This window comes from Rattus rattus, chromosome 6, assembly GCF_011064425.1.
Source record: "Rattus rattus isolate New Zealand chromosome 6, Rrattus_CSIRO_v1, whole genome shotgun sequence".
NCBI lineage: Eukaryota > Metazoa > Chordata > Mammalia > Rodentia > Muridae > Rattus > Rattus rattus.
This window is the reverse complement of record NC_046159.1, coordinates 109955510-109980047: the sequence shown is the minus strand read 5'-3', so window position 1 is coordinate 109980047 and position 24538 is coordinate 109955510. Positions and strand designations below refer to the sequence as shown.

Below are 24538 nucleotides of genomic sequence, written 5' to 3'. Positions count from 1 at the left end.
TTGGGTGGCTTGGAACTCACTATATAGACCAAACTGGCCTTAAAATCACAGAGATTCAAAGTATTAGGATAGAAGATACTGTATCACCACACCAGATTTCTTCTGTTTTTAAAAGAACCGACAGTATTTTGTAGCCTAAGCTTTCTCGGAAACACAATACCCCCTCTCAGCCTCCAGAGTACCGGGATCCTAGGTCTGAGCCACCATGCCTGGCAGTTACCAGATTATTCCTGTCTCTGTTTATACCATTTCTCTCAAAGGAATGGCATGCTTCTGTCCTAGACTTACCTTGAAATCCATCTCTCTTTAGTACCACTTAAAACAAAAGGTCTTAACTCCAGAAGGCTCATTACATACCCAAGTGAGTTCTCAGAATATCAAAGTTAAGCAAAGACTCTAAATAAACTTCTGGCGTACAGCTAGGCAGTGGTGTCACACACCTTTAATCCCAGCAGTCCAGAGGACGAAGCAGACAGATCTCTCTGAGTAAGACCAGCTTGGTCTACATAGCGAATTCTAGGGCAGCCAGGGTTACACAGAGAAACCCTGTTACTAAATAAATAAATGAATAAATAAGTAAATCTGGGTGGAGAAGAGGCATAATATAGAAATGGCAAAATCTCCCAGTTTCTCATTCACAATGACACATGCTAGCATATGAGAACACAAAGGTTTGAAATTTTGAAGAAAATAACAATGGACCTAAACCACACCTACCTAATGAATTAATCAAAGGTGAAAACTACTACTTCTTGCTGGGTCTCATAGAGTACATTAATAATTTAAGCACTTTGGGAGGATGAGGCAAGAGGATTACTACAAATTCAAGATCAGTATGGGACAGAGGAAGCTCCAAGGTAGCTTTGACTTTAAACAAGTCTCAGAGCTGGTAAATGGCTCTGTAGATAAAGGCACTTGGCAAGCCTAACAACTTGAGTTTGATCCCTGGAACCCACATAGTAGAGATAACAACCCCTCCATAACTTGTCTTCTGGGAAGCACACACATATAATAACTGATTTTTTAAAATGCAATTAATTGTAGTGCCTTTAATCCCAGTACTTGACAGGCGGAGGCAGAAGATCAGGTGTTCAAATGAGTTCAAAAAAGTAATAATAAAAAAAAATGTCTTGGTCATGCAAAAACCTGCTTGTTACCTGTGTACATTTTCTTTGGAAGTTACTTGAGGAAGTTCAAAAAAAATAAGTAATCAACCCAAAAAGCAGAGTAAAGGGAAATCTAAGCATCATAACCAGGGAACAAATCCTAAAAACAATTTATAAGACTAAGAGTATATCCGAGGGTTCAAGGAGGAGCCACCGTGGTAGCTCAGGCTCCAGTGTGAGCACAGTCGGTGAGAGCAGCAGCTTCTTCAATCTCAAGATAACCAGGACCACCCAGAGAGCTGCAGGCCAGTCTGCTACACAGCCAAGACTGTCTCAAAACAATAAGAAGTACAAGAAGGGAATCTGCAGGGCTCTCATTTACCAACAGAGTTGAGAGCTTCTGTAAATTTAGTAAAGCCATCACCGTTAAGTCTTTCTTGAATAACAACGATAACAGACCCTTAAGTTGGAGAGACAACAAGTAAATCATCCCAATTTTTAATATTTTTTTACGATTTATTTTTATGTGTATGGGTGTTTTACTGATGTGTGTGTGTGTGTGTGTGTGTGTGTGTGTGTGTGTGTGTGTGTACAATGCACTCACACACCCGCACACCCACACATGTGCACACTAGGTGTCAACAGAAGCCAGAAGATGTCAAATCTGTCAAATCCCCCAGAAATGGAGTTGCAGACAGTTGTGAGCTGCCATGTAGTTGCTGGAAATGAAACCTGCATCCTCTGGGAGCAATCAGTGCCCTTAACCACTCTGTCTCTCTACCATCACCCCTGCTCTTTAAAGTAGCAATAGTAGAGACACTTTATTAGGAAAAGAAGGTGGGGCAGATAGGTGGCTCGAGGGGTAAAGAAGGGTCTGCCACAAAAGCCCGACTCCCCAGACCTGTGTAAGACGGTAAGATGGTAAGATGGGAGACAAACACAGGAGAACAGCCGCGCTATCTGGCCAGTTATCCTGAGGTAGGCAGCCCACAGTAAACAACGAGAGGTGGTGCTTCAGAAAACAGATGGAAGGTGAGGATCTATACAGAGGTCTCTAACACCCACACAGGCGCAGAGTATGTACATGACTTCAAGTAAAATAAACATATATACACAAAGTAAATAATGAAAACATTTTTAAGAGTTTCAAAAAGAAGCTCATGCTCTATTACATACATGCCAGCTTCAGTAGGCTTTTTCCTCCTCTAAGAGGGGTGTCATTTAGCTCAGGTTTGCTTCAAATTTGCTATTTAGCTAAGGATGACCTTAAACTCCTAATCCTCCTGCAGCTACTTCTGCATGTGCCATCAAGCTCAACTTCTTATGGTATTCTTTTTTTTTTTTTTTTTGAAGCTGGGGAACAACAGGGCCTTGTGCTTGCTAGGCAAGCGCTCTACCACTGAGCTAAATCCCCAACCCCATCTTATGGAATTCTTAAGACACAAAGTGTTTCTCAAATAAAACACTGAGATGTCCCAGAAGGTTATTATTAAAAGTGGCAATAGCAGGTACAGCCTTACTTACCAAAACCTCAAAAAGGAGTGCTAATAACTTATTATTAGCCATGAAGTTACTGTCCAAAACTCCCAAGTTAAACCAACTTCCCAAACATCGGAAGACCTTCATAAGCATCTTCTCGTCAGTTCCTGCTTTCTCTACACATGTCATCTAAATAGAAGAAAAACATAGTTTTAAAAAAGTCTTTATACTGAAGTCACCATTATAATCACTGTGCCCATACTGCAATAAATACAGGAAGTCACAAGTTCTTTGTAAGCGCCACTGTTCTAAGTCCTATTACCACTACCATGATTCCCAGTAAAATGCTACAGCATGCATTATCTACTCTTTTTAATGGGGAAGCTGAGGCACAGAAAGGCTAAAGATCCTAAACCAGACATTAAAAATAACTAAGATTCTTAGTTCCTGCTTATGCACTAATGTACTCATCAATACAACTATTTTAAAGTATAGCATTGTTTATTCCCCATATTAAAAATCGGTACCTAAAGTTCTGAAGACTGCTTGGTCAGTGAAGTGCTTGCTGCCCAAGCATGAGGGTCTGGGTTTGGATCCCAGCACTACTCTAGCCAGGCCTGGTGGTACGGTGTGCACATCTGCAATCACAGTGCTGGGAAAGGGGAGACAGGAGGATCCCTGGGCTTGCTGGCCTGCAGCTAGTCTAACTGAATCAAGGAGACACACTATCTCAAAGAGAAAGAGACAGAGAGAGGGGGAAGGGTAAGATGGCTTAGCAGGTAAAGTTGCTTTGCCACCTAACATGATGACTTGAGTTTAATCCCTCTAACCCACATAACGATGGGGAAAAACAATCCTTCAAGTTGCCCTCCATCTCCACATGTGTACTAGGGTAGAGAGACACATACAAATACTAAACAAATAAATGATGGGGGAGGGATTCTGGAAAGATGGCTCAGGAGTTAAGAGCATTTGCTGCCCTTGCAGAGGACCCAGGATCAATTTCCAGAACCTACAGAGTGGCTTACAATCATCTATTTGTAACTCCCGTTCCACATCATCCAAGATCTCTTCTAGGCTCAGAGGGCACCAGGAACGCACATGGTGCAGACAAAAATGCAGGCAAAGCACCTGGAAGACGTATGTATAAATTTACGTCTTTAACAAAAAAAGCCTTTTAAAGCAAGTTGTTTTTTAAAGGGGGATCTGTAAATATAAGAAATAACTTATTGGTAAAACAATAGCTTAGAATACACAGAGACTATAGGTTCAATTCCCAGTACTACAAAAGGGAAGTTTTTACAAAAGACATAAACAAGTCATACCAAAAGCCTTTGTGCTATATTTAGCCAAAGTAAAGCATAGTGCAACTTCTTCAAGGTGAGAACGTTTCAAGACAGCTTATGGGCAGTGGGTTTAAAACATAACTGTCTAGTCCCGACTCCCTTTGGTGATGAATAGCAAATGGAAGTGTAAGCTGAATAACCCTTTTACTGCCCCCACCCCCCAATAACTATCATAACTGCCATGAGGTTCAAGAAGCACAGAGGAAAGGGCTATGTCCTATAATGTATTATTCACCAGATCTGAAGTCTGGCAGTTGGACTTCTAGAACCGTCTCCATTAAACCAGAATAATGCCTCTTAATTCACTGCCAATAATCAACTGGTATCAATTTAAAAAATAATTTCAAGATGGTGGCAACCATAGTCTAAGGGATAAAATTCTGACATTTATGTTTACATCAGAAATATAAACTACATAGAAAAAAATCCCCCAGGCTCAAAGCTTCATCTAAACCATAATCTGCACTGATGCTTTTTTCTGTCTTCTTTCCTACACCCTCCTTTCCTCCCTCCCTCCTGCCCTCCCTCCCTCCTTCCGTCCTTCTTTTTCTGAGACAGTTTCTTCACTAGCTAACTCTGACTCACAGAGATCTGCCTGTCTCTGCCTCTGAAGTGCAGCACCACGTCCCTTAGATGAAGGTACTGTTTTCCTTTGGTGCTGAGGATGGAGACCAGGGACTGGTGCACACGGTCTAGCAACAATGTCTCCATCCCTAGTCCTGGTGACTGTTTTGTTAGTGTTTTCCAGTACTAGGCTGCTGGAGATATGAGAATGGAACTGTAACATGTCACTATATATCATTTCGTCTCTATAAGACAATAGTGATGGATTTATATTTATTTTATTTTATCTTATTGAGACAACATTTTGTGGCTCAGGCTGCCTCAAACTCACAACTTTCCAATTTAGCCTCCCAAGTGTTAGGATGACAGGTGTGTGTTGCCACACTTGGCAAAAACATTCATTTTAGAATCAATTTTTTTCCTTTAGGATAACAAACAAGAGAGAGAAAGGCTATTCAAGTATAAATATGGGCTTGCTTCTGTTTTTCTATTTCTTCATGGGCATTACATTTGGCCAAAGAAGAAGCATGTAACCAACAAATAAGTGACCAGCCATATGGTTTACTGAACCTTACCACGTGCTAGACATGATTTTAATAACTTTATATACATTAAATCAGTCTCCTCAAAATGAAACAGATACTATTACTTCCATTATGCAGATGATGAAACTAGGGCAGGAGAGTTAATTATCTTGCTTAATATGACACAGCAAGGACCCAAACTTCTCAAGTCTTGCTTTAGGGCCAGGGCCTGCTAGGAACCAGACTGGCAAGAGGGTTCAGTGGTAAGAGGACTGGCTGTTCTTCCAGAGGTCCCTGGTTCTATTTCCAGCACCCACAAGGCAGCTCACAATCATCTGTATCCCGGTTTCAGGGGATCTGCAGCCAGCCAGAGATATACTGTGAGATCCAAATTAAATAGGTATTTTTAAAAAAAAATATTAGATAGCTCATAAAATACTATTTTCATACAAAGTACACTGTAAAAAAGAAAAAGCACACTAGACACGAAAGCATCAGACTGACATTACACTAAACCAGAGGCAATCCCAACATTACTAGTGAAGTATCAGACCTGATATTTGGGTAAGATGCAGCATGAAATAACTATGAGACGTGTTATCTTAAAAAAAAAAAATCTTAAATCCACCCGGCCTCTTAGTTTTATCTCTATGAGGACAATAAAGGAATGGATGCCCTAAGGTGTTAGGCTTAGTTTCTTTTGAGGAATCCTTACTCAGTGGGGCTGAGTATGTTAAAAGGTTAGTAGTAATCAGTGCACTGGAATCCCCAGTCTCAACTACTCAGGAAGCTAAAGCAGGAGACCACTTGAGTCCACTGGCTCTGTGAAACCAAATCTCACAAACAAAATGGCTGGAGGCTGAAGAGACTGCTCAAGACTGAGGATAAGAGCACTGGCGCTCTTTCTGAGAATCAGAGTTCAGGTATTAGAACCCACATTGACGAGCTCAAACTGCCTATGAACTCTAGCTCCAGGGGAACATATGCTATCTTCTGACTTCCACTGACACAGAAACATACAGAAAAATAAAAACATTAAGAAAAAATGAGGGACCGGTATGCTAGCACATACTTCTAATACTGCACCTGAGAGGCAGAATCAGGTGGAAGAGGGAGGGGAAAGGGGAATCAGAAGTTCAGGCTCATCCTCAGCTATGAAGAAGCTATGAAACTTGCTATGAAGCAAGTTTGAGGCCAAGTTAGGATGCATGAGACTCTTTAAAAATAAAATGGCTTGCTGGGTGGCTTAAAGATGCATGCTACTAAAACTGGTGGTCTTGTTCCTGGGACCAAACTAATAGGAGAAAATCTACTTGTGCAAACTACTCTCTGACCTCCACACACATCCTATGGTGTACAGGTATATATGCTCCTCTCCACATAATAAATACAGGTAATTTTGAGGAATTATATGTGGTGGTGTACATCTTTGATCTCAACACTCACTCAGAAGGCAGGACCAGGCAGATCTCTGAGTTCAGGTCACAAAATAACAACACCATGGTTCCTGCCCTTTACCAACAAATTTCAAACTTACCAATAAAGAAACCACTGTACTAGAGTAGAAGGCTAAGTCTTCTATGATTTCTGTGCGCCTGTTGGCTCCAATCCGCAAGGAACGACTGTGTACTTCTTCAGGTAACACTGTAAGGATTTCCAGCAAAAAAGGCAAAGAAGTTACATCATTGCTATATCTGTAAAACAAAAAAGGAAGGATATATCATGAGTCACTGAGAGACAGAAAATACACAATCACAATATAACCATCAGAATAGCCCAGCATTCCGAACAAGAAAAGCATCATCCCAAATATTAAGAAAAAATGAAATATAGTCTTTGTTTTGTTTCATTTTTGGTTTTTTCAAAATAGGGACTCTCTGGATGGCCTGGCTGTCCTGGAACTCACACTGTAGACCAGAGTAGCCTTGAACTCACAGAGATCCAACCTGCCTCTTGACTTTCCCGTGCTGGGATTAAAAGCATATGCTGGGGTTGGGGATTTAGCTCAGTGGTAGAGTGCTTGCCTAGCAAGTGCAAGGCCCTGGGTTCGGTCCCCAGCTCCGAAAAAAAGAAAAAAAGCATATGCCACCAATGCCCAGCAAAAGTTTGTTTTATTGAGATAAATTTTCATGCATTCCATGCTGGCTTCTAACTTGTTATGTGAGTGAGGAAAAACAGGAAGGGAGAGAAGAGAGGAAGGGAGAATAGATATGGAGGTAGAAAGGAAGATAAGTCAGTTTTAGTTAGCCTTTTAAAAAGATTTATTTTTATTTTAATTATATGTATGGGAGGTGTGCTATGTGCACATGAATGTAAATGGCCACAGAGGTCAGAAGTGTTAGATACCCCTGGACCTAGAGTTACAGGCAGTGTAAGCTGCCCAATGTGGGTCCTGGGATGTGAACTTAATTCTCCAGAAGAGTAGTATGAACCTTCTCCAGCTCTCAGTCTTAGTTAATTTTAAACTAGTACATGCATGCACACACATGCACAGTCAAATATTTTGCTAACCTGACTCAGTTCTGTATTGTTAGAAGCTTCAGTACTCAACACCAGTATCTTTCTGACTCCACAGGTCTGATCAATCATAATGACTCAATTTAAAAGATAACTATCAATTTCATGAGGTCTATATCATATGTGGATTTATGAGTTTATACCAAAAAAGGTGAATCACCACATTTATTTATTGATTGATAGATAGATAACATAGCCTTGAATTTGCTTGCTTATTGGCAGACAATGTATCCTTAATAGGCTGGGAACTCAATATGCAGACCAGGTTAACCATGAACTCATACAGATCCGCCCACCTCTGCCTCCTGACTTCTGAGATTAAAGACATGCAACCACCATGCCCAGCCCGAACATTTACTTTCTTTAAACGAAGTTAGTAATATATAACTCAGGGGCTGGAGAAACTGGAGTCTGTAAACCTGCTTGTCACTAAGCCCAACGTTGACTCAGCTCAATGTACAGAAACTACATGGTAGAGAGAACCAACTCCTCCTTCAAACTGTCCTCTGAACTTGACATAAATAATGTGGCATGCATACATACAATAAACAAACAATTTTTTGAAGAGAAATAAAAAGTATATCAATTGGGAATTGAGAAATAAACAGCTCAGTGGTTAAGAGGACTTGCTGCTCTTCCAGAGGACCGAAATTCAGTTCCCAGCACCCCTATCAGGTAGTTCCCAAATATCTGTAACTCCAGCTCCAGAGGATAGGATGCACCTGCCCTCTCTGGGCACCTGAACTCATGTGCACATACCCACCCGCAGACACACATATCCACACATAATTAACTTTTTCAAAATCTTTTTTTAAATATGTAATTTTATGTTCAAAATTTAGAAAATAATCAAATGTCTAGTTAGTGGAGCAGATTTCTGTGTGGATTTATGGTAATCCAATAAGTAAGATACAAATTACAAATTACTTACTTTTCTACCAATGTTTGTACGCATCCCTTCCAAGAAGGCATCTGTAGGGCAAGGTCTGCTATTGCTAAAGCCAGCTGAACAGGGAAGAGAGATTAAATAAATGAATAGACCAGATAAACAGACACCATCAAAGCTAACAGAAAGCAGACACCACATTTCTTCCCAACAATGTGACAGTTAAGACCAGCATCCTTTCTCCTCCTTCCCCATGAAAGTCTATCTACCCATTTATCTACAAATTGCTTGGATTTAAAGATTAACCTTAAAAATTAAAGACAAAACCAAAAGAATCAACAAAATATACTTGATAGCTAGAATATATATTCCATTGGTGCTTCTGAGAGTTTCACGTAGTTTGGGGTAGCTTCAAGCCCATTATGTAGCAGAGACTGCACTTGAAGTCCTGATTCTCCTTTCTCTATCCCCCAAGTGCTGGAATTATAAGTTTAAACCACTAGGCTCAGCTTAAACACAACAAAATATGTTTAAAAATATAGATGTCCTCAGAATATGTCACTCTTTACCTTTATTTGGCAAAACCACAGAACTTCATAGACAAAGTCTACTTTGACAAAAACCCAAAGCTATTGACAAACTGACAAACAACGGACTGCCATTTCCCCTCTCTTCCCATCCTCATCTTGTAGCATAATCCAAGAGCAGCTCTATGTCAAAGGACACATGGATAGACTACTTTACCTTCTAATGTATTTACCTGGCTAAAGGGGAAAGCCAAAACATTCAATGTTTTATTTGTAAGACTTTTACTAACTTCCAGAAAAGATTTTTTTTAAAGTTAACTACAAGACTCTAATCCAGAATAATTAACTTATTTTTTAATCATCTGCAATTTTAAGAGTAAGGAACACATGCTAGAGAGAACACACATTCATCTCCCCAATTCCAATACACAATGGGTGATGTCTAATGAACCAAAGACTAATAAAAAGATTAAAATTTTTATTTTGCTACAGTTGTGAAAATATAGCAATAAAATTACATTACCTTACATGGCCTATCAATGCTAACCAAAATGAATGTAATGTATCCAAAAGACCTTAGAAATTTCCTTAGTGAGTACAGGACTTACCTGTGTTACAATGACAGGTGACAAGTCTTTCAAGTTCTGAATATGAGTTAGCAATGAGTCCCTTAAAGAGGCATGGGAGTCTGTGGGAAGCTCATAGAATGAGGTCTGGATCTTCATTTTCATGGTCTGGGCAGCGAAATAGCATGATTCCACATCCTGTCGGATCTGTAACAATTGATCAGAAATCTCCCACGCATGAACCTGAAAATAAAAGATATCTTATTTTTATAAATAAATTTAAAGTCATATAACTTTAACATATAGCTAGACTAAATAAAATGAAAGAAAAAATTGGCAAATTAACTTAAAGTTTGTAGGGCCTGTTCAACAGCAGTATTCCCTAAGACTTTGTGATTTATTCTAGTATGGCCTAATGGCCTAACACAAATTAAATGCATCAAAAGACAGAATCTAGAAAATTAGAGTAATCATCTATATTGGGAGGTGATATAAAAAAAAAAGTCCCAGAAATTCCTACTAAAATTAAAACAGTACTAAAAGGCTTCTAACCCTATTTGTAAGCTGAATGTTTCTTCTCTTTTTTCCTTTAAATGTTTTGTTCACTCTGAGACTTAAATCCTGATGCTTTCTAGTCCATCTATACACAGAGGAACACATCCCACCAGTTTCCTTGGGCACTCTTCTCCAACACTAGTGCCTCACAGAACAGGAGGTAGGTCTTGATCCAAATGGGACTTCCACAGGCTCCAAGGGACCTGACACCCGCACACAGACACACATGTAGGCAAAATACCAAGGCACATAAAATAACAATGAATCAATCATTTAAAAAAGTGTTTTTTTGAATTGTTGAATTTTAAAAGACATTAATTTAATTTTATTTTAGCTTGGGATTAGGACAGAATCTCTAACAGCTTTTGGAATGGACCTAAACATCTATCATCTTGTATTATATGCTTAACTGATTTGATTTCAGCATGGAAATCAAAATCAAAATGCTGATCAGTTTTGAGAGTCAGGAGAAGGATTGAAGGAGCTGAAGGGGATGGCAACCTCATAGGAAGTCTAACAGTATCAACTAACCTGGATCCCTGGGAGCTCCCAGAGACTGAGCTGCCAACCAAAGGACATACACGGGCTGGTCTGTGGCCCGACACATAAGTAGCAGAGGACTGCCTTGTCTATCCACAGTGGGAGAGGCTGCCCCTAATCCTGTAGAGACTTGTACCCCAGGGAAGGAGGATGCCAGTATATGTGTGTGTGAGTGGGGGGTGTTGGGCAGGTGGGGGCACCCTCTCAGAGGCAAAGGGAGGGGTGAAGAATTCTTGGAGGGGGGACTAGGAGGGGGGCAACATTTGGAATGTAAATAAATGAAACAAACAAACAAACAAACAAAAGAAAACCACTGAAGGTGTTCTATATCTTGCAGTATCAAATATGCTGCTAAGACTTATTGTATGTATTTGTAACTGTAGGCATTTACACACACACACACACACACACACACACACACACACACACACACACACACCTTCCTTCTATATGAAAAGGCTTGACAGAAAATCGTTGCTTGTAACATTTGTTACATGTAAGGAATTTTCTTTCCCATACTGGAAGCAGGAAAGCAGTAGCATTCTATCAGTGAAAATTTAATAACCAGAAGAACTTTAAAAAGACTGTGCTACTAAGACATCCATGTCTTCCATTAGTGGATTAAGTGGTGGTTTCTTTTCTAGTACAGTGGTAAATACTATCATTGTTAATCTTTTACACAGTAAAAAAAAAAAAAAAAAGCAACTGAATTTTTTTTTGTTGGTTTTTTTTTTTTTGACTGAAACACTTCAGAAGAAAATGAAATATATGTTGAAAATATTAAGAAAAAAATGTTACAAAGATTTTCTATTCCATCAAACTAAATTCCATTATAAAAGCCACAACTGTTACATGTAAGAATTCGGAAATTAAAAAAAAAAAAAAAAATTCAGAGGTTTCCCCCTGAGGCCTTTCTAAACAGTAATTAGCTAAAAAAAAAAAAAAAAGCCAACAACAAACTTCAGAAGCAAGAAGAAAGTTCAACTGGTAAATGCACTTATACTCAAATGTGTACCTTCAGGGCCCACGTAAACTCCAGGCAGTCATGGATATTTCTAGGACCTCGGTAGTACTGGGAGTCAGACCAGGAAACTCCCCTGCAAGTTCCAAGGCCAGAGAGCCTACAGTGAACAGTGCAGTGTCAAATAGCTAGAGAGGCCCTGCTTCAAACAAAGTCAAAGGTGATGACTGACACCAGACGCTGTCCTCTCACTTCGACATGTGCCATGGCACACGCATTAATATCAGACACACACACACACACACACACACACACACACACACACACACACACACACACACACACACACACGGTCCAAACAGACAGACACATTTTCTTTTAAAATGGCTGCTTATTGTTAGAAAGTTCCTGCTGTGAACACTCAATTCCCAGGATCCACCCAATGAGAGAGAGCCACTCCCACAGGCTATCCTCTGACTTCCAGAGGTGGTATGGCCACATTCATACCTATACACATACATGAAGTTAATTAACTTTTAAAAGCCAAGATTCAGATAACCAAATGACCAGATGATGAGGCTTCAACATTAGTAGTTAGTCACCATCTGACAGTTTAGAGTCCAGCCACCTAAGAATGAGGAAGAAAGCATACAAAAATAAATTGGGGGAACAGGGTCAAGAGCATATATCAGAGATAGCACCCTTTTATTTCCTCTGCAAAGGCTTGGATTTGCTCCCCAACCCTGTAAATAAGTTCATAATCATAACTATTCTCATATGTGTATTGATAATGGTAGTATTGGTTCTATTAGTCTAAAGCTTTAAGTTAACATGGGATAACTAAGAATAGGCTGTTCTAATTCTTCTATGTCTTGTCAATCCAGAATTTAAAATAGAAGAAAATACAGATACAACACAGGAAATTCAGATAAAAACCTACGGCATTTAATTTGAATTAAAAAAAAAACTACCTGGACTGTAGCTCAGTGGTGAGTGTTCAATCTCCATGTCCTCCCACCACCAAACAAAGAGGAAAAAGAAAAACAGAGGGCTAGGGAAGTGGCACCGTCAGTAAAGTCCAAGCATAAAGAGTTCTATACCCAACACCAGTTCAAAGCTGGGTGTGGTGGCTCACAGGGATGTAAAGGATCTGTCAGAGAGGTATTCTAGCAAATAAAAATTTTAAATGCATATTTAGAATAGATCATCATACCAAAACCAATAGATTTAGCACTGACAACAAAGTACATCACCAAAAATGAATGGGTAAGAGAGAGCTGTAAGTCAATGCTATTTCTAGATTAAAGATCAAATCTATTTTTTCTTCTCCTTTAATATGGTCTAGCCTTAGGTAATTTGTGTAAGTGACAGAACACAGTAGAACTGATGTTGTGGAACTTCAAAAATCAGTCTGGTCAGGCGCAGCTTTAGAACTTTTGTCAAATTTCTCAGCATTACTCTAAGAACCAATTACCACGGAGGAATTTTCAATTACTCTCCTAGTAAGGAAACTTAGAAAGGCACTGAGACTGCAAAGGGGCCTAAGTCTAACCTTCTAGGCTTTCCTACTAGTGTCTGGCACGTACCTGAGAACTTCCAAAATAACCTGATCACTAAATGGACACCTCAATGAGCCAAAGAGCCCTGGCAAGAATAATTCCCAACCTACAAAGATACACGATACAGTAAACTAGCTTTGTTTTAACTTGTTGTAATGTGTCTCACAATAATAGGTAACCAAATATTATGTGCCTCATGATGAACAACCAAAGACTGAAATGACAATGACAAAGAAATCAAATATTTATCTAATCAAGCCTGGGGGTTCCAGCTGCCAATTTGCAAGAGGTAACAATTGTCCCTCTGTATCTCTGGATTGGCTCCAGGAACCCCAGAAACCAAGATCTACAGATGCTCAAGTGTCTCTTATAAAATGGCACAGTATTTATATATAACTACACACATATTCCAATACATTTTCCATTTAGTCTTAATTTTTAAAATGTATTCATTTATTTTATGTATGAGTACATTATAGCTGTCATCAGACACACACCAGAAGACGGCATCAGATCCCCATTACAAATGCTTATGAGCCATTATGGGAACTGAACTCAGGACCTCTGGAAGATCAGTCAGTGCTGAGCCATCTCTCCACCTGCCCTTTCCCTTTTTTTTTTTTTTTTTTGGAGCTGGGGACTGAACCCAGGGGCCTTGCGCAAAGCGCTCTACCACAGAGCTAAATCCCCAACCCCCCAACCTTTACTCTTAAAAAAAATTTTTGGTTGCTTTTTTTTAGAGTGAATTTTGCCATGTTGCCCAGGCTGGCTTGGATTTCCCAACACTACTAATTTAGCCTCTTGAGTGTTTCCCATATACTTTAAATTGTGGTTAAATCACTCAACATAAATGTCTTATAGTTGTTACCCTATATTAATCAGAACAAGAAGAAAGTTCTGTACAAGGAGGGTGCTGGGAGTGTACTGTAACAGTAGAGTACCTGACTAGCGTGTACACGGCTGAGTCTGGTTACCACTACCCAAAACAAACAACAGCAAAAAAACCCAAAAAACTTCAATTCCATGTAATGTTTAATATGTCAGAAAACCCAACTGTAACTTTCTTATAGATGTCTCTTTTTATTGTTTGTTTACTTGTTTATTGTTTCCTTTCCCCCTGGTTTTGTCAAATATTTCTTGAGTGTAGACACCTGGAGTATAGTACAACATGCATTATCTGTAGATTCAACAAGAAATGGGGCAGGAAATGTCAGACTTGGTGTCCATGACAGAGATAATGAAGTATCTATCACAAGACTAATATGGTTCTTGAAAAGCTTCTAAAATTTGGAAGTTTTAATTATTAAAAAAACAAAGCTGTTCATGTTTAGTAACTCAATATCATTGGAGGTACATAGTATTTTATAACTTTAAAACAAAAATAATTTGTAGAAGATTCCCATCCCCAACTTTGCCCATTCCATTTTCAGAGACCTTAACTAAAAATACTGTGACTGTGTTTTCTAGCAACCTGTTTTGAGGCCATGTCTCACTCTGTAACCCAAATTGGCCTTGAACTCATAGCAACCCATCTGCCTTAGGCCTTAGTGTCTCAAATACTGGGGTTAGGTGCATGAGCATTTGCATCTTGCTTAGTTATCTATATTTCTGACTTAACTATTTCGACCTCTTTAAAAGCAGAGATTTAAAAACAAAAAGTGAGGGCTGGAGAGATGGCTCGGTGGTTAAGAGCTTTGACTGCCCTTCCAGAGATCCTGAGTTCAGTCCCTGTTTGTTTTTAAAACTAACTGATCAAGGCTTTGCTAGGTAGCAGTGTCTGGACTTGACTGACCCCGTCCTCTGTCCCAGTCTCCTGCTATGGGGGGTTGCAGGTGAGCCACTAACCTTCTGTGACTTCAGTCTTTTTAAATTTACCAAGACTTGTTAAAAGTTACTTTTTAAAAAGAAGATTGCATTTGTTTTTATTTTGGGTGTTTTTCTTACATGTATGTGTGTATACCATGTGTATGCCAGAACAAGGTGTCAGATGCCCTGGAAGAGAAATTCACCTAACTGCTGGGCCACCCAGCCAGCCATTAGTACTCTGTGTGTGTGTGTGCCACCATCAACAAAACCCAAAATTTAGTATTATTAAACTCTAATTCTAGAAAAATAAATCCCTTTGCCTTTTATGTTTGCCATTCCTTTTCACAAGTTAACCAATTTGCCCAAGGCAACTTATTTTATTTATTTATCTATTTGGTTCCCCTCTTCATTTTTATTTATTTATTTAATATATGTATAGTGTTAGGCCTGCAAGTATATCTGTATCATATGCGTGCCTGGTGCCTGCAGAGGCATGAAGGCATCAGATCCCCAGGACTGGAGTACAGACGGGCGTGAGCATCAGTGTGGAAGCTGGGAGTGACAATCCTAGGTCTTCTGGAAGAGCATTCAGCACTTTTAACTGCTGAGCCATCTCCAGTTCCTTCTCCTTTATTTGTTTTTTTTTTTTTTTTTTTTTTTTTTGAGCTGGGGACTGAACCCAGGGCCTCATGCTTCCTAGGTAAGCGCTCTACCACTGAGCTAAATCCCAGCCCCCTTCTCCTTTTATTTGTTTAAAAGAATTATTTATTTTATGTATGTGAGCATGCTGCTGCTGTCTTCAGACACACCAGAAGAGGGCACTGGATCCCATTACAGATGGATGTGAGCCACCAAACAAACACCTTTAAGATCAGGAGCAAAACACTATTCAGTATAGTACAATGAATTCTAAACACCGAGGAAAAAAAAAGTCATTCAAACTGAAAAGGAAGAGTGAAATGATCATTGCTTATGGAGAACATGGTCTTAGATTAGAAAATTCTTTAAGTCCTTCATGTGCATGCACAAAGAAGTAGAACTAGCTAAGGATTTAGATCAGTTGGTAGAGCGCTTGCACAGCACGTCTGAAAACCTGAATATGGTCCTGAATATCACATAAACCATATTTGGTAGAGTTTGAGGCCAGCCTGAACTACACAAAACCCTGTCTCAAACCTCCCAACCACCAGCAAGGGAAGATGTGGAGTAAGCAGAAGAAAATCATCTTAGAGGCAAGCAAGGCAGTTTTCCTGGTTATCAGGGAGGCTGGAATAGGAGGTCTCCTTAAGCCCACGGGTTAGTGATCGGCTCGAATAAATAAAATAAAATAAAGCTAGAAATCTGTGGCTGGCACTGGAGATATGGTTCGGTGGTTAAGAGCACTGACTGCTCTTCCAGAGGTCCTGAGGTCAATTCCCAGCAACCACACAGTAGCCACAACCATCTGTAAAGGGGATCACTGCCCTCCTTTGGTGTGTCTGAAGACAGTAACAGTGTACTCACATACATAAAAATAAATAAATAAATCTAAAAAAAAAAAGAAGAAAGAAAGAAAGAAAGAAAGAAAGAAAGAAAGAAAAAAGAAATTTACGACTGACCAAACTAGAGAATTCTCTATATATTAGAATCTACCACTGAATTAATATTAAATTTCTGGAGAATGATGATGATTTTAGATTTAAAGAATATTCTTGTTCTTATAAGATACACATCACCATGTTTAAGGGGTATTAACAATAAAGTCTGGAGTTTTTCTTCACAAGAAACAAAGTGGAGAGAACAAACCCAGGGTATGGGTTTCTCTTAGGGTAGTGAAAGTGTTCCCAAGTCAATTGTGGTGATACAGGCACAACTCTATAAATATACCAAAACTGATGCACTTTAATCACCAAACCTATTTTTAAAAATGGTAAAGTAACTATCAGGTCTGAATACGACCTGTTGGGGAACAGGAGGAATTTCTAAGAAGTGTTCAATCATCTGTTAAAAGTAATAGATGTTCTATGCCTTGATGCTATGATCACTTGCAAAGTATACAAATAAAAACAAAAACATTGTATTATACATTCAAGACTGCACAATATATAAAAATAATCTTTTTTTAAATTAGAAAATTTTAAACTTTTTTCTATATGCAGAAAATGGATGAGACTGCAGGTCACAACTTACTATGTTAATATACTATAAAAGCTTCAAAATTCTCCCAGATAGTCTATTTTAAAGTGCTACTATGGCAGATGTAGGTCCACCTTAGTAGTAGCATACTTGTAAACACAAAGCCCTGAGTTCAATCCTCACCCTACTCCACTCCCAAAAATCTCACAAGGGACAATTGAATAACCACATACAAAGGAGGAAAGTTAGCAAGGGCCTGAGGACACAGTACAAAGCTCTAGGCTTCATCTCAGCACCATATAAAGTGGGTGTGGTTCACACCTGTAATCCAGGTAGGAGCAGGAAGATTTGGAATTCAAGGTCTTAGTGTACCCTACCCTAGATTACAAAAGGTCCTGCCTGTCTCCAAAAGAAAAGAAAAAAGAAAAAGGAAGAAAAAATGAAAATGAGACTAGCAAACAAAAATAATTATAATCGCTGATTTCTTCTCTTTTTTAAAAGACAAAGTCCCAAACAGCTCAAGTTGGCCTCTTACTTGCTATGTGGCCAATGATGACTCCACCTCCTGAGTGTGAGCATAATAAATCTACACACCTGGTTTGCGGTGCTGGGGATGTACCCAGAGGCTCACGCACATCAGGAAAACACCAACTGAGCTACACCCCAGCACCATAATTATTGATTTTACAATTAAAAAATAAAATGTTAAGCAAGGCAGTGATGTTGCACACCTTTTATCCCAGCCAGCACTCAGAAGGCAGCAGCAGGCCTGGTCTACAAAGTGAATTAGTTCCAGGACAGGTGAGGCTACACAGAGAAATCCTGTCTCAAAAAACAAAAAACAAAACAAAAAGCCCCAATAATATTAATAATAATAAATTTTAGTTTGACTTACCCTATAACAAAATGGCAGAAAAGATATCTCTAGCATACTAAGTTTTTATTTGTACCTTGACTCTCATAGCTCAACTGTAAAACTCTACTGTGATTACTTCGGCCTTTGTATTCTATTTTCAGAGCACACAGCAGTGCTATGGTGTCTATATGGAAGGCAAAGGACAACTTGGGGCGGTGGTCTTCTCCTTCCATGCTGTGACAGGCTCCTGTGGCTCCCCACTAGGCAGGCCAGGCTAGCTCGGGACTCTCATCTTCACTTTGCCTGATCCATAAGAGTTCAGAGTCACACACACACACGCTGCTTCCGGATTTAGGTGGGTTCTGAGGAACCCGCACTTAGGCCCTCACTCTTGCACAGCAAGCACTGTATCCACTGAGCTGTCTCCAGGCTAGAAATACCTCTGAGTTCTCATCTGTAGAACTGCACAGGTCTTTCCTGGGTAGATCTTGAATTTTTATTTTTTAGTGATGAGAAACTTTTTCTAGTTAAAATCTAAAAACCGAAAAGTTTTGTTCCATGTACTGAGACGCACAACTGTAATCTCAACACCTGGGAGATAGGGGCAGTGACAATCACCAGAGTTCCCAAAACATAGGGTTTCAGAAAATTTTCAGAGACAAAAGCTTGAAAGAGGAAATTCTAGAAAAGTCTTCTAGGAGGAGCATACATCAAAATATTTTCTGAAATACACTAAAAGGGGCAGCATATTCAGACGGAGGCAAGCAAACCAAAGAGAAAATCCATTTGGCCTGTGGATGATGCAGCTCAGTTGGTAGAATATTTGCCAAGCACGAATGAGACCCTAGGTCAACAGCATCACAGCAAAGCCTGGGGCTGGTAAACACCTGCCTAGCATAATCTGAGGCACTCAGGATATTGGCAGAAGGAACTTCAGAAGTTCAAGTACATGCTTGGCTATGTAAGTTTGACACCAACTGGGGCTACATGAGACCCTCTTCATTCTCAACTTAATGAGATTTAGAATCACCATGGAAACAAACCTCTGGGAATACCTGTGAGGAATTATCTACAGTAGGTTAAATGAGGTAGGAAACTAACCTAAATGTGAACGGTATCTATTATTCTACAGGCTCAGATCCTGGACGAAAAAAATAAAGAAAACAAGTTAAATGGAAGTTTTCATAGCTCTCTGCTTCCTGACTGTAGATACACCATTAGCTGCCTCTTGTCTCTGCTAGTTTACTGTTTCTGCTACGATGGGCTATGTTCCCTGAAACTACAAGCCAAAACAAACCCTTCCTAAAATTGTCTTCTCAAGGATTTTGTTATAGCAACATGACCAATAACTAAAATACTTTGTCTGAAAGAAAAAAAGAGGATATTTGCATATTCTAATCATTGTGTGATCTAGACGCAGGTTAGATCTGAAGTGTCCCCAAAGCTCAGACTGAAATCACCAATCCATCAATGTTTAGAGGTGGCAATTGGTAAGTAGTTGGATATTGAAGGTTTTAACTTTCACCAATGGTTAATCCATAAATGAAGGCCATTGAGATGATTCTGCATATAGAGGTTCTTACCCCAAGCTTGACTACCTAAATTTGATCCCTAAGACCAACATGGAAACAAAAGAGTGACTCCTCTGACCTCCACACATTTGCCATAGCATGCATGTGTCCCTACTCCACATAAAATAAAACTAAAAATAGAAAACCTAACCATAATGGACTATTGGGACAGAGATTTTAGGAGGTGGTGTCCAGTTGAGGAAGTAGGAGGGCAAGTCATGCATGTATCCTTAAAGGGTATCCATAGTTCTAAGGCCCTCAATTTCCCTTTTCCTTTTTCCCAGTGACCAAACATGAACAGCTCCGTTACACATGCACTCCCTAGCATACTTGGCCTCATTGCAATCTGAGGACCATGGAGCTATATGACCATGGACCCAAATAAAATCTTTCCTCTCTTTGTTTCTCTCAGAAATTTTGTCACAGTGATGGTATAAAACTGACTATAAAAACAGGCATTTGCTTTTTAATTGAACTATAGAGGGCAGCTATATATATTTCCTAGGACAATTTTGTGGGAAACTGATCTTAGAAAAATTCCCAAATTACTTCTGTTAAAATATGTAGAGCAGAACCAAAAGGGAAAAAGAGGTATTTTCTACAAATGCGTATTTAATCTTAAGTGGAGGGGTGTGCCTCACTGGGTACCCCAAGTTAATCTTAGACTCATGACCATCTCCCTGCCCTAGCTTGCTAAATACTAGGATTTCAGGTGTGGGCCACCATGCCCAGCTAGACCTTGAAAGTCTTAAAGTTGTCTTGTATACTATTCAACTATACCACTACTTTCTAATATTTGTGTTTTGGAATAAGGCTATGAGAATGACTTGTAAAACAACCAGGCAAAATGATAATCAAAAGCTATTAGGGGTTGGGGATTTAGCTCAGCGGTAGAGCGCTTGCCTAGCAAGCGCAAGGCCCTGGGTTCGGTCCCCAGCTCCGAAAAAAAGAAAAAAGAAAAAAAAAAAAGAAAAGCTATTAAATGCCAAGAGTGGTGGTACATACTTTTAGCACTAGATAGGTAGAAGGAGAAACAAGATCTTAAAGTCATCCTGAGTAACAAATGAGTTCTAGGCCAGCCTAAGCTCTATTCACAAAGCAAAAAAACAAAAAAACAAAAAAACAAAAAAAAACAAAAAAACAAAACAAACAAACAAAAAACAAAACCTAAGTAAATTGATAGTGCCTGGACAACTCTGAGAGGCTCTGTCTCAAACTACAAAGTAGAAAACAGAAAAGATCTGGGAATACAGCTCAGTGGTAAAGTGCTTACCAATTATGCATGAGGTCCTAGGTTCAATCCCAACTACTAAAGAGTGGGTAGATGTTGGGAATATACCTCAGTTATAGAGCATTTGCTTAGCATTTATGTGTAAAATCCTGAGTTCAAACCCAGTAACTAATTCCCCTACCCCCCAAAAGCCCTCTATTCACAATAATCTAGCCAATTTTAAACATTGAGGCAATAATTTATTGTTTAACTTTTTTTTATTCTGCATTCTAGAGACAGAGAGGGAAAGACCTGTTGCTTTAAAACAGTAACAAGTTATCTTGTTTTGGTTACTAAGCCAACTGAATTCTGACCCCATTGCTCATCATCCCTCCTTCTAAGCTGCAGAAAGGAAGGGGGTAAAGGAGAACAAAGAGGACTCTTTACAAGGAGAGAATAAAGCACTTACACTTCAAGGACTTTCTAGCCACAGATGCCAGGTGCTACCCACTGAAATCCAGGCTTGGACTAAGCTCCACATTCTCAAAGGGCCATCTCAACTGAAGCCTGGGACTCAAGTCAGCAGGAGGAAGCTGCAGCTCCCACTAGCAGCACATTTCAAAGAGACTGCAACAAGAGAACATGTTCCATTTAAGGTCTAATTCCAATCACCTTCTTCACACAGCAGCAGCAGCAGAACAGATCTGTACATCAGTCTTTTCTTTCAAAGGGTATTTCCATGACTCTGATGAATATGGAACTGGCTATAGCCTCCAAGTCCTTCATTATCCTTCACAGCATATCTGCAAAGTGCCTGTCTCTTTTCTTCTTTAATGATGCACTGTTGCTCCAGGACTCACTGCTATACCAACAGCTCTAAAACTGCCAAATCAACCAAAATCACTGATGGGCTTCAACACTGCAAGCACACACCCTACAGAAGCCAAAGGAATCACTCATTAGCTGCCAAGATTTAGACTCAATCATGGCTAATTAATCCTGCACAAAAACAACTTAAACTGAATTACTTGAAATCCTTCACAGAACCCAAGAGCTCTGTCTGACAAAGAAAAAATGAGTTTCTGTAAATAAGATAGCAATGAGACATGAAAAAGTAACATAAAAGTGTCTTATGCATTTTTAAAGAAAACCAACCAATGACATTTATTTAATGAAAGTTACTAGGAATAGAGGTAAGATAGTCTAATCTCAATTTCCTGTAGTAAGTTTAACAGACCTGGGGCTGGAGAGATGACTGGAGAGTTAAGAGAACTTGCTGCTCTTCAGAGAATGTCAAGGTAGAAGAAAACATTTGTGTTTTCAGGTGAGGTGGCTTCTTGAAAGCCAAAAATACAGAAAACTTACTTTCCTTCCTACCAACCTAAGTAAATTTCTAACAATTCAAATATTAGAGGAGATTTTAAATCTTTATCACATTTAAAGCTTGAAATTCTAAAAATCTAAGAAAGTTATTGAGGGTCAAAAACAAAAAAGAAGCCATGTGACTTAGCAATTCTACTTCTGAACATATATATCCCAAAGGAACTGAAAGCAGGGACTTCATGACTAAGCCGTAAGAACACTGCACTAAGTGAGAAAAGTCCAGAGAGCAATCTATTTCAAAGACAGCAGCATGCTATGGGAAAGGAGAACAGGGACTACAGGAAAAGCACTACAGATGTATGGGAGTAATAGACATACAGTGTCAGTTTATCTACTGTCACTCGATGGCTAAAGGGTGGGCTGGAAAGACTGCTTAGCAGTTAGGGTGCTTGCTGCTCTTCCGAGGACCTACGCTGAATTCCTAGTACTCACACCGGGCAGCAGCTCACAATTGCCTTTAATTCCAACTCCAGAGAACTGATGCCCTTTCTGACCTCTGCAGGTGCCCACATACATGGAATATACCCCCACACAAATATGTATAAGTAGTTTTTTTAAAGCTAGGCCTGTAATCTATCAATGGTCAGGTCGAGGAAGAAAGATCATAAATTCAAAGGCAGTCTTGGATCCATAGTGGGACTTTATCTCAAAGCAAAACAATAAAAATGGCTAAAATGGTAAGTTTTGTTCTGAATTTTTTTTCTCACAATAAAAAATATCCACAATCTCTGATCAGAGTAGCTCATGCCTTTAATTTCAGCACTAGGGAGGTATATAGAGACAGTAGGATCTCTATATATTTGGGTCAGTCTGGTCTACATTTCAAGCTAACCAGGTCTACATAATAAGACTATGTCTCCAAAAAATGGCTCAGTGGTTAAGATCAAATACTGCTCTTACATTAGTCCAGAGTTCACTTCCTAGCAACCACGCATCTGATACTCACAATCACTGGTAACTCCAGCTTCAGCTAATACCATCTTCTGGCATCTGTAGGAACCCGCATTCACATGCACAACTCATACACAGAAACATACATAAATAATAAAAATAAAATAAACATGCATCTTTGAAACAAAGACTATGTTGCCTTGGCTATCCTAGAACTAACTCATCATGTAGAACAGACTAACCTCAAATTCATCGAGATCTGCACACCTCTGTCTCCTGAGTGCTGGTACAAAGACATACTCCACAATAAATAGTAAAAAAAAAAATCCATAAAATCTGGCCAGTGAGATGGCTCAAGGTAAAAGCACTTGCTGTACAAGCCTGACCAGCTGAGCTCTACCTCCCAATTCCATTTAAGGCAAAAAGACAGAGTCCCAGAAGATGTGCACAGACCTATTTTTAAGTGTCCATACATGCACAGTAATAAATATTTTTTTAAATCCACAAAATACATTTTTCATTTTCCCCATAAATATCAATGCAATAAAAGCTAAATACATATTTGGAAAAGTCTTGAAAATTCGGTACTGTAATAGGAAATGTAGCAGTGCTTTCATGATTTTATGTCCTAGATCAGACTATCAACTGGTCTAAGACCAACCATGTGGAGCAGAAAAAAACGAATCCAGGCAAGAACTATAACACCAGAAAACAGACAAAGCATACCCACAAAAACACCATCACAAAGCCCCCAATACTCCAAAGCCATGTCTTCCCTGTCCAATTAATGCAATGGGTTCATTCAAACTTACTTCACCTTAGTTACAACCATGCCTGGGTAATCACTTCCATATGGAATGTTTCAAGTAGATTAGTCAAGCCTTAGGCTGGCCTCTCCTCCTTACTGCTTACTTACATACTCAGTCTCTTCCACTGTGACGCAAATGATACGTCCTCTTATATGCATTAAGCTAACTGACCCTCAGAAGCTGTACAGAAACACTTGATTTTCTAAACAGGCTTCCTTCCAAAATCAAGTTATGTTTTAAAGATCACTTAACTAGAGGACAAAGATAAATCAATAAAAGATAAAGTAAATTAGAAAACATAGTAAATACAACTGCTGGAGACAAACCAAAGCTTTAGGTACTAGAACTAAGCAGAAGAGTGAAGGAATCCCAGGTAGGTCCCACTGTGTGGCTGCGGGGAAGCCATCATCCAAGCTAGGTGAAGACTTTCCAGGACAGTTGCTTTGGGGTCATCCATAATCTACCAGGAAATCCAGGCAGAAGAGGCCTAGGTAACTTGTTAGTAAGTGATAAACCGGGTCAGCAATCTGCTTTATCTGTCTTTGATCTAGTACCTGGTAAGTATGATGAGAAGAATCTGAAAGAAGCACAGTGGGCCACCAAAGGAAAATAAACCAACCCGTGACCGAAAGGAGAACGATTCTGAAAACGTTACATGGCGCTACACCATGTAAGCAGAAAAGCCTGCTCCTTACTATTTTGCCTCTTAAATAAATGTCTTAAAATTCCGGAAGGGAAAAGAGATAGAGAAGAAATCAGAAACTGAT

At 39.4% G+C, this 24538-nt stretch overlaps 1 protein-coding gene across 2 annotated transcripts in view; it reads right to left on the bottom strand.

Moving 5' to 3' along the window:
- Positions 1 to 24538, bottom strand: part of Tnpo3 (transportin 3) — a 75644-nt gene that overhangs the window by 43616 nt on the left and 7490 nt on the right. The window contains exons 2-6 of one of the 2 annotated variants that reach the window (XM_032906828.1): positions 21158 to 21315; positions 9558 to 9758; positions 8468 to 8541; positions 6557 to 6713; positions 2631 to 2774 (exon numbers count right to left, since the gene is read on the bottom strand). In XM_032906828.1, coding sequence (XP_032762719.1) covers positions 2631 to 2774; positions 6557 to 6713; positions 8468 to 8541; positions 9558 to 9680 — 498 coding nt within the window. In that variant the 5' untranslated portion in view covers positions 9681 to 9758; positions 21158 to 21315. The remainder of the gene's footprint in view (positions 1 to 2630; positions 2775 to 6556; positions 6714 to 8467; positions 8542 to 9557; positions 9759 to 21157; positions 21316 to 24538) is intronic. The other variant, XM_032906827.1, reaches the window with a different exon arrangement.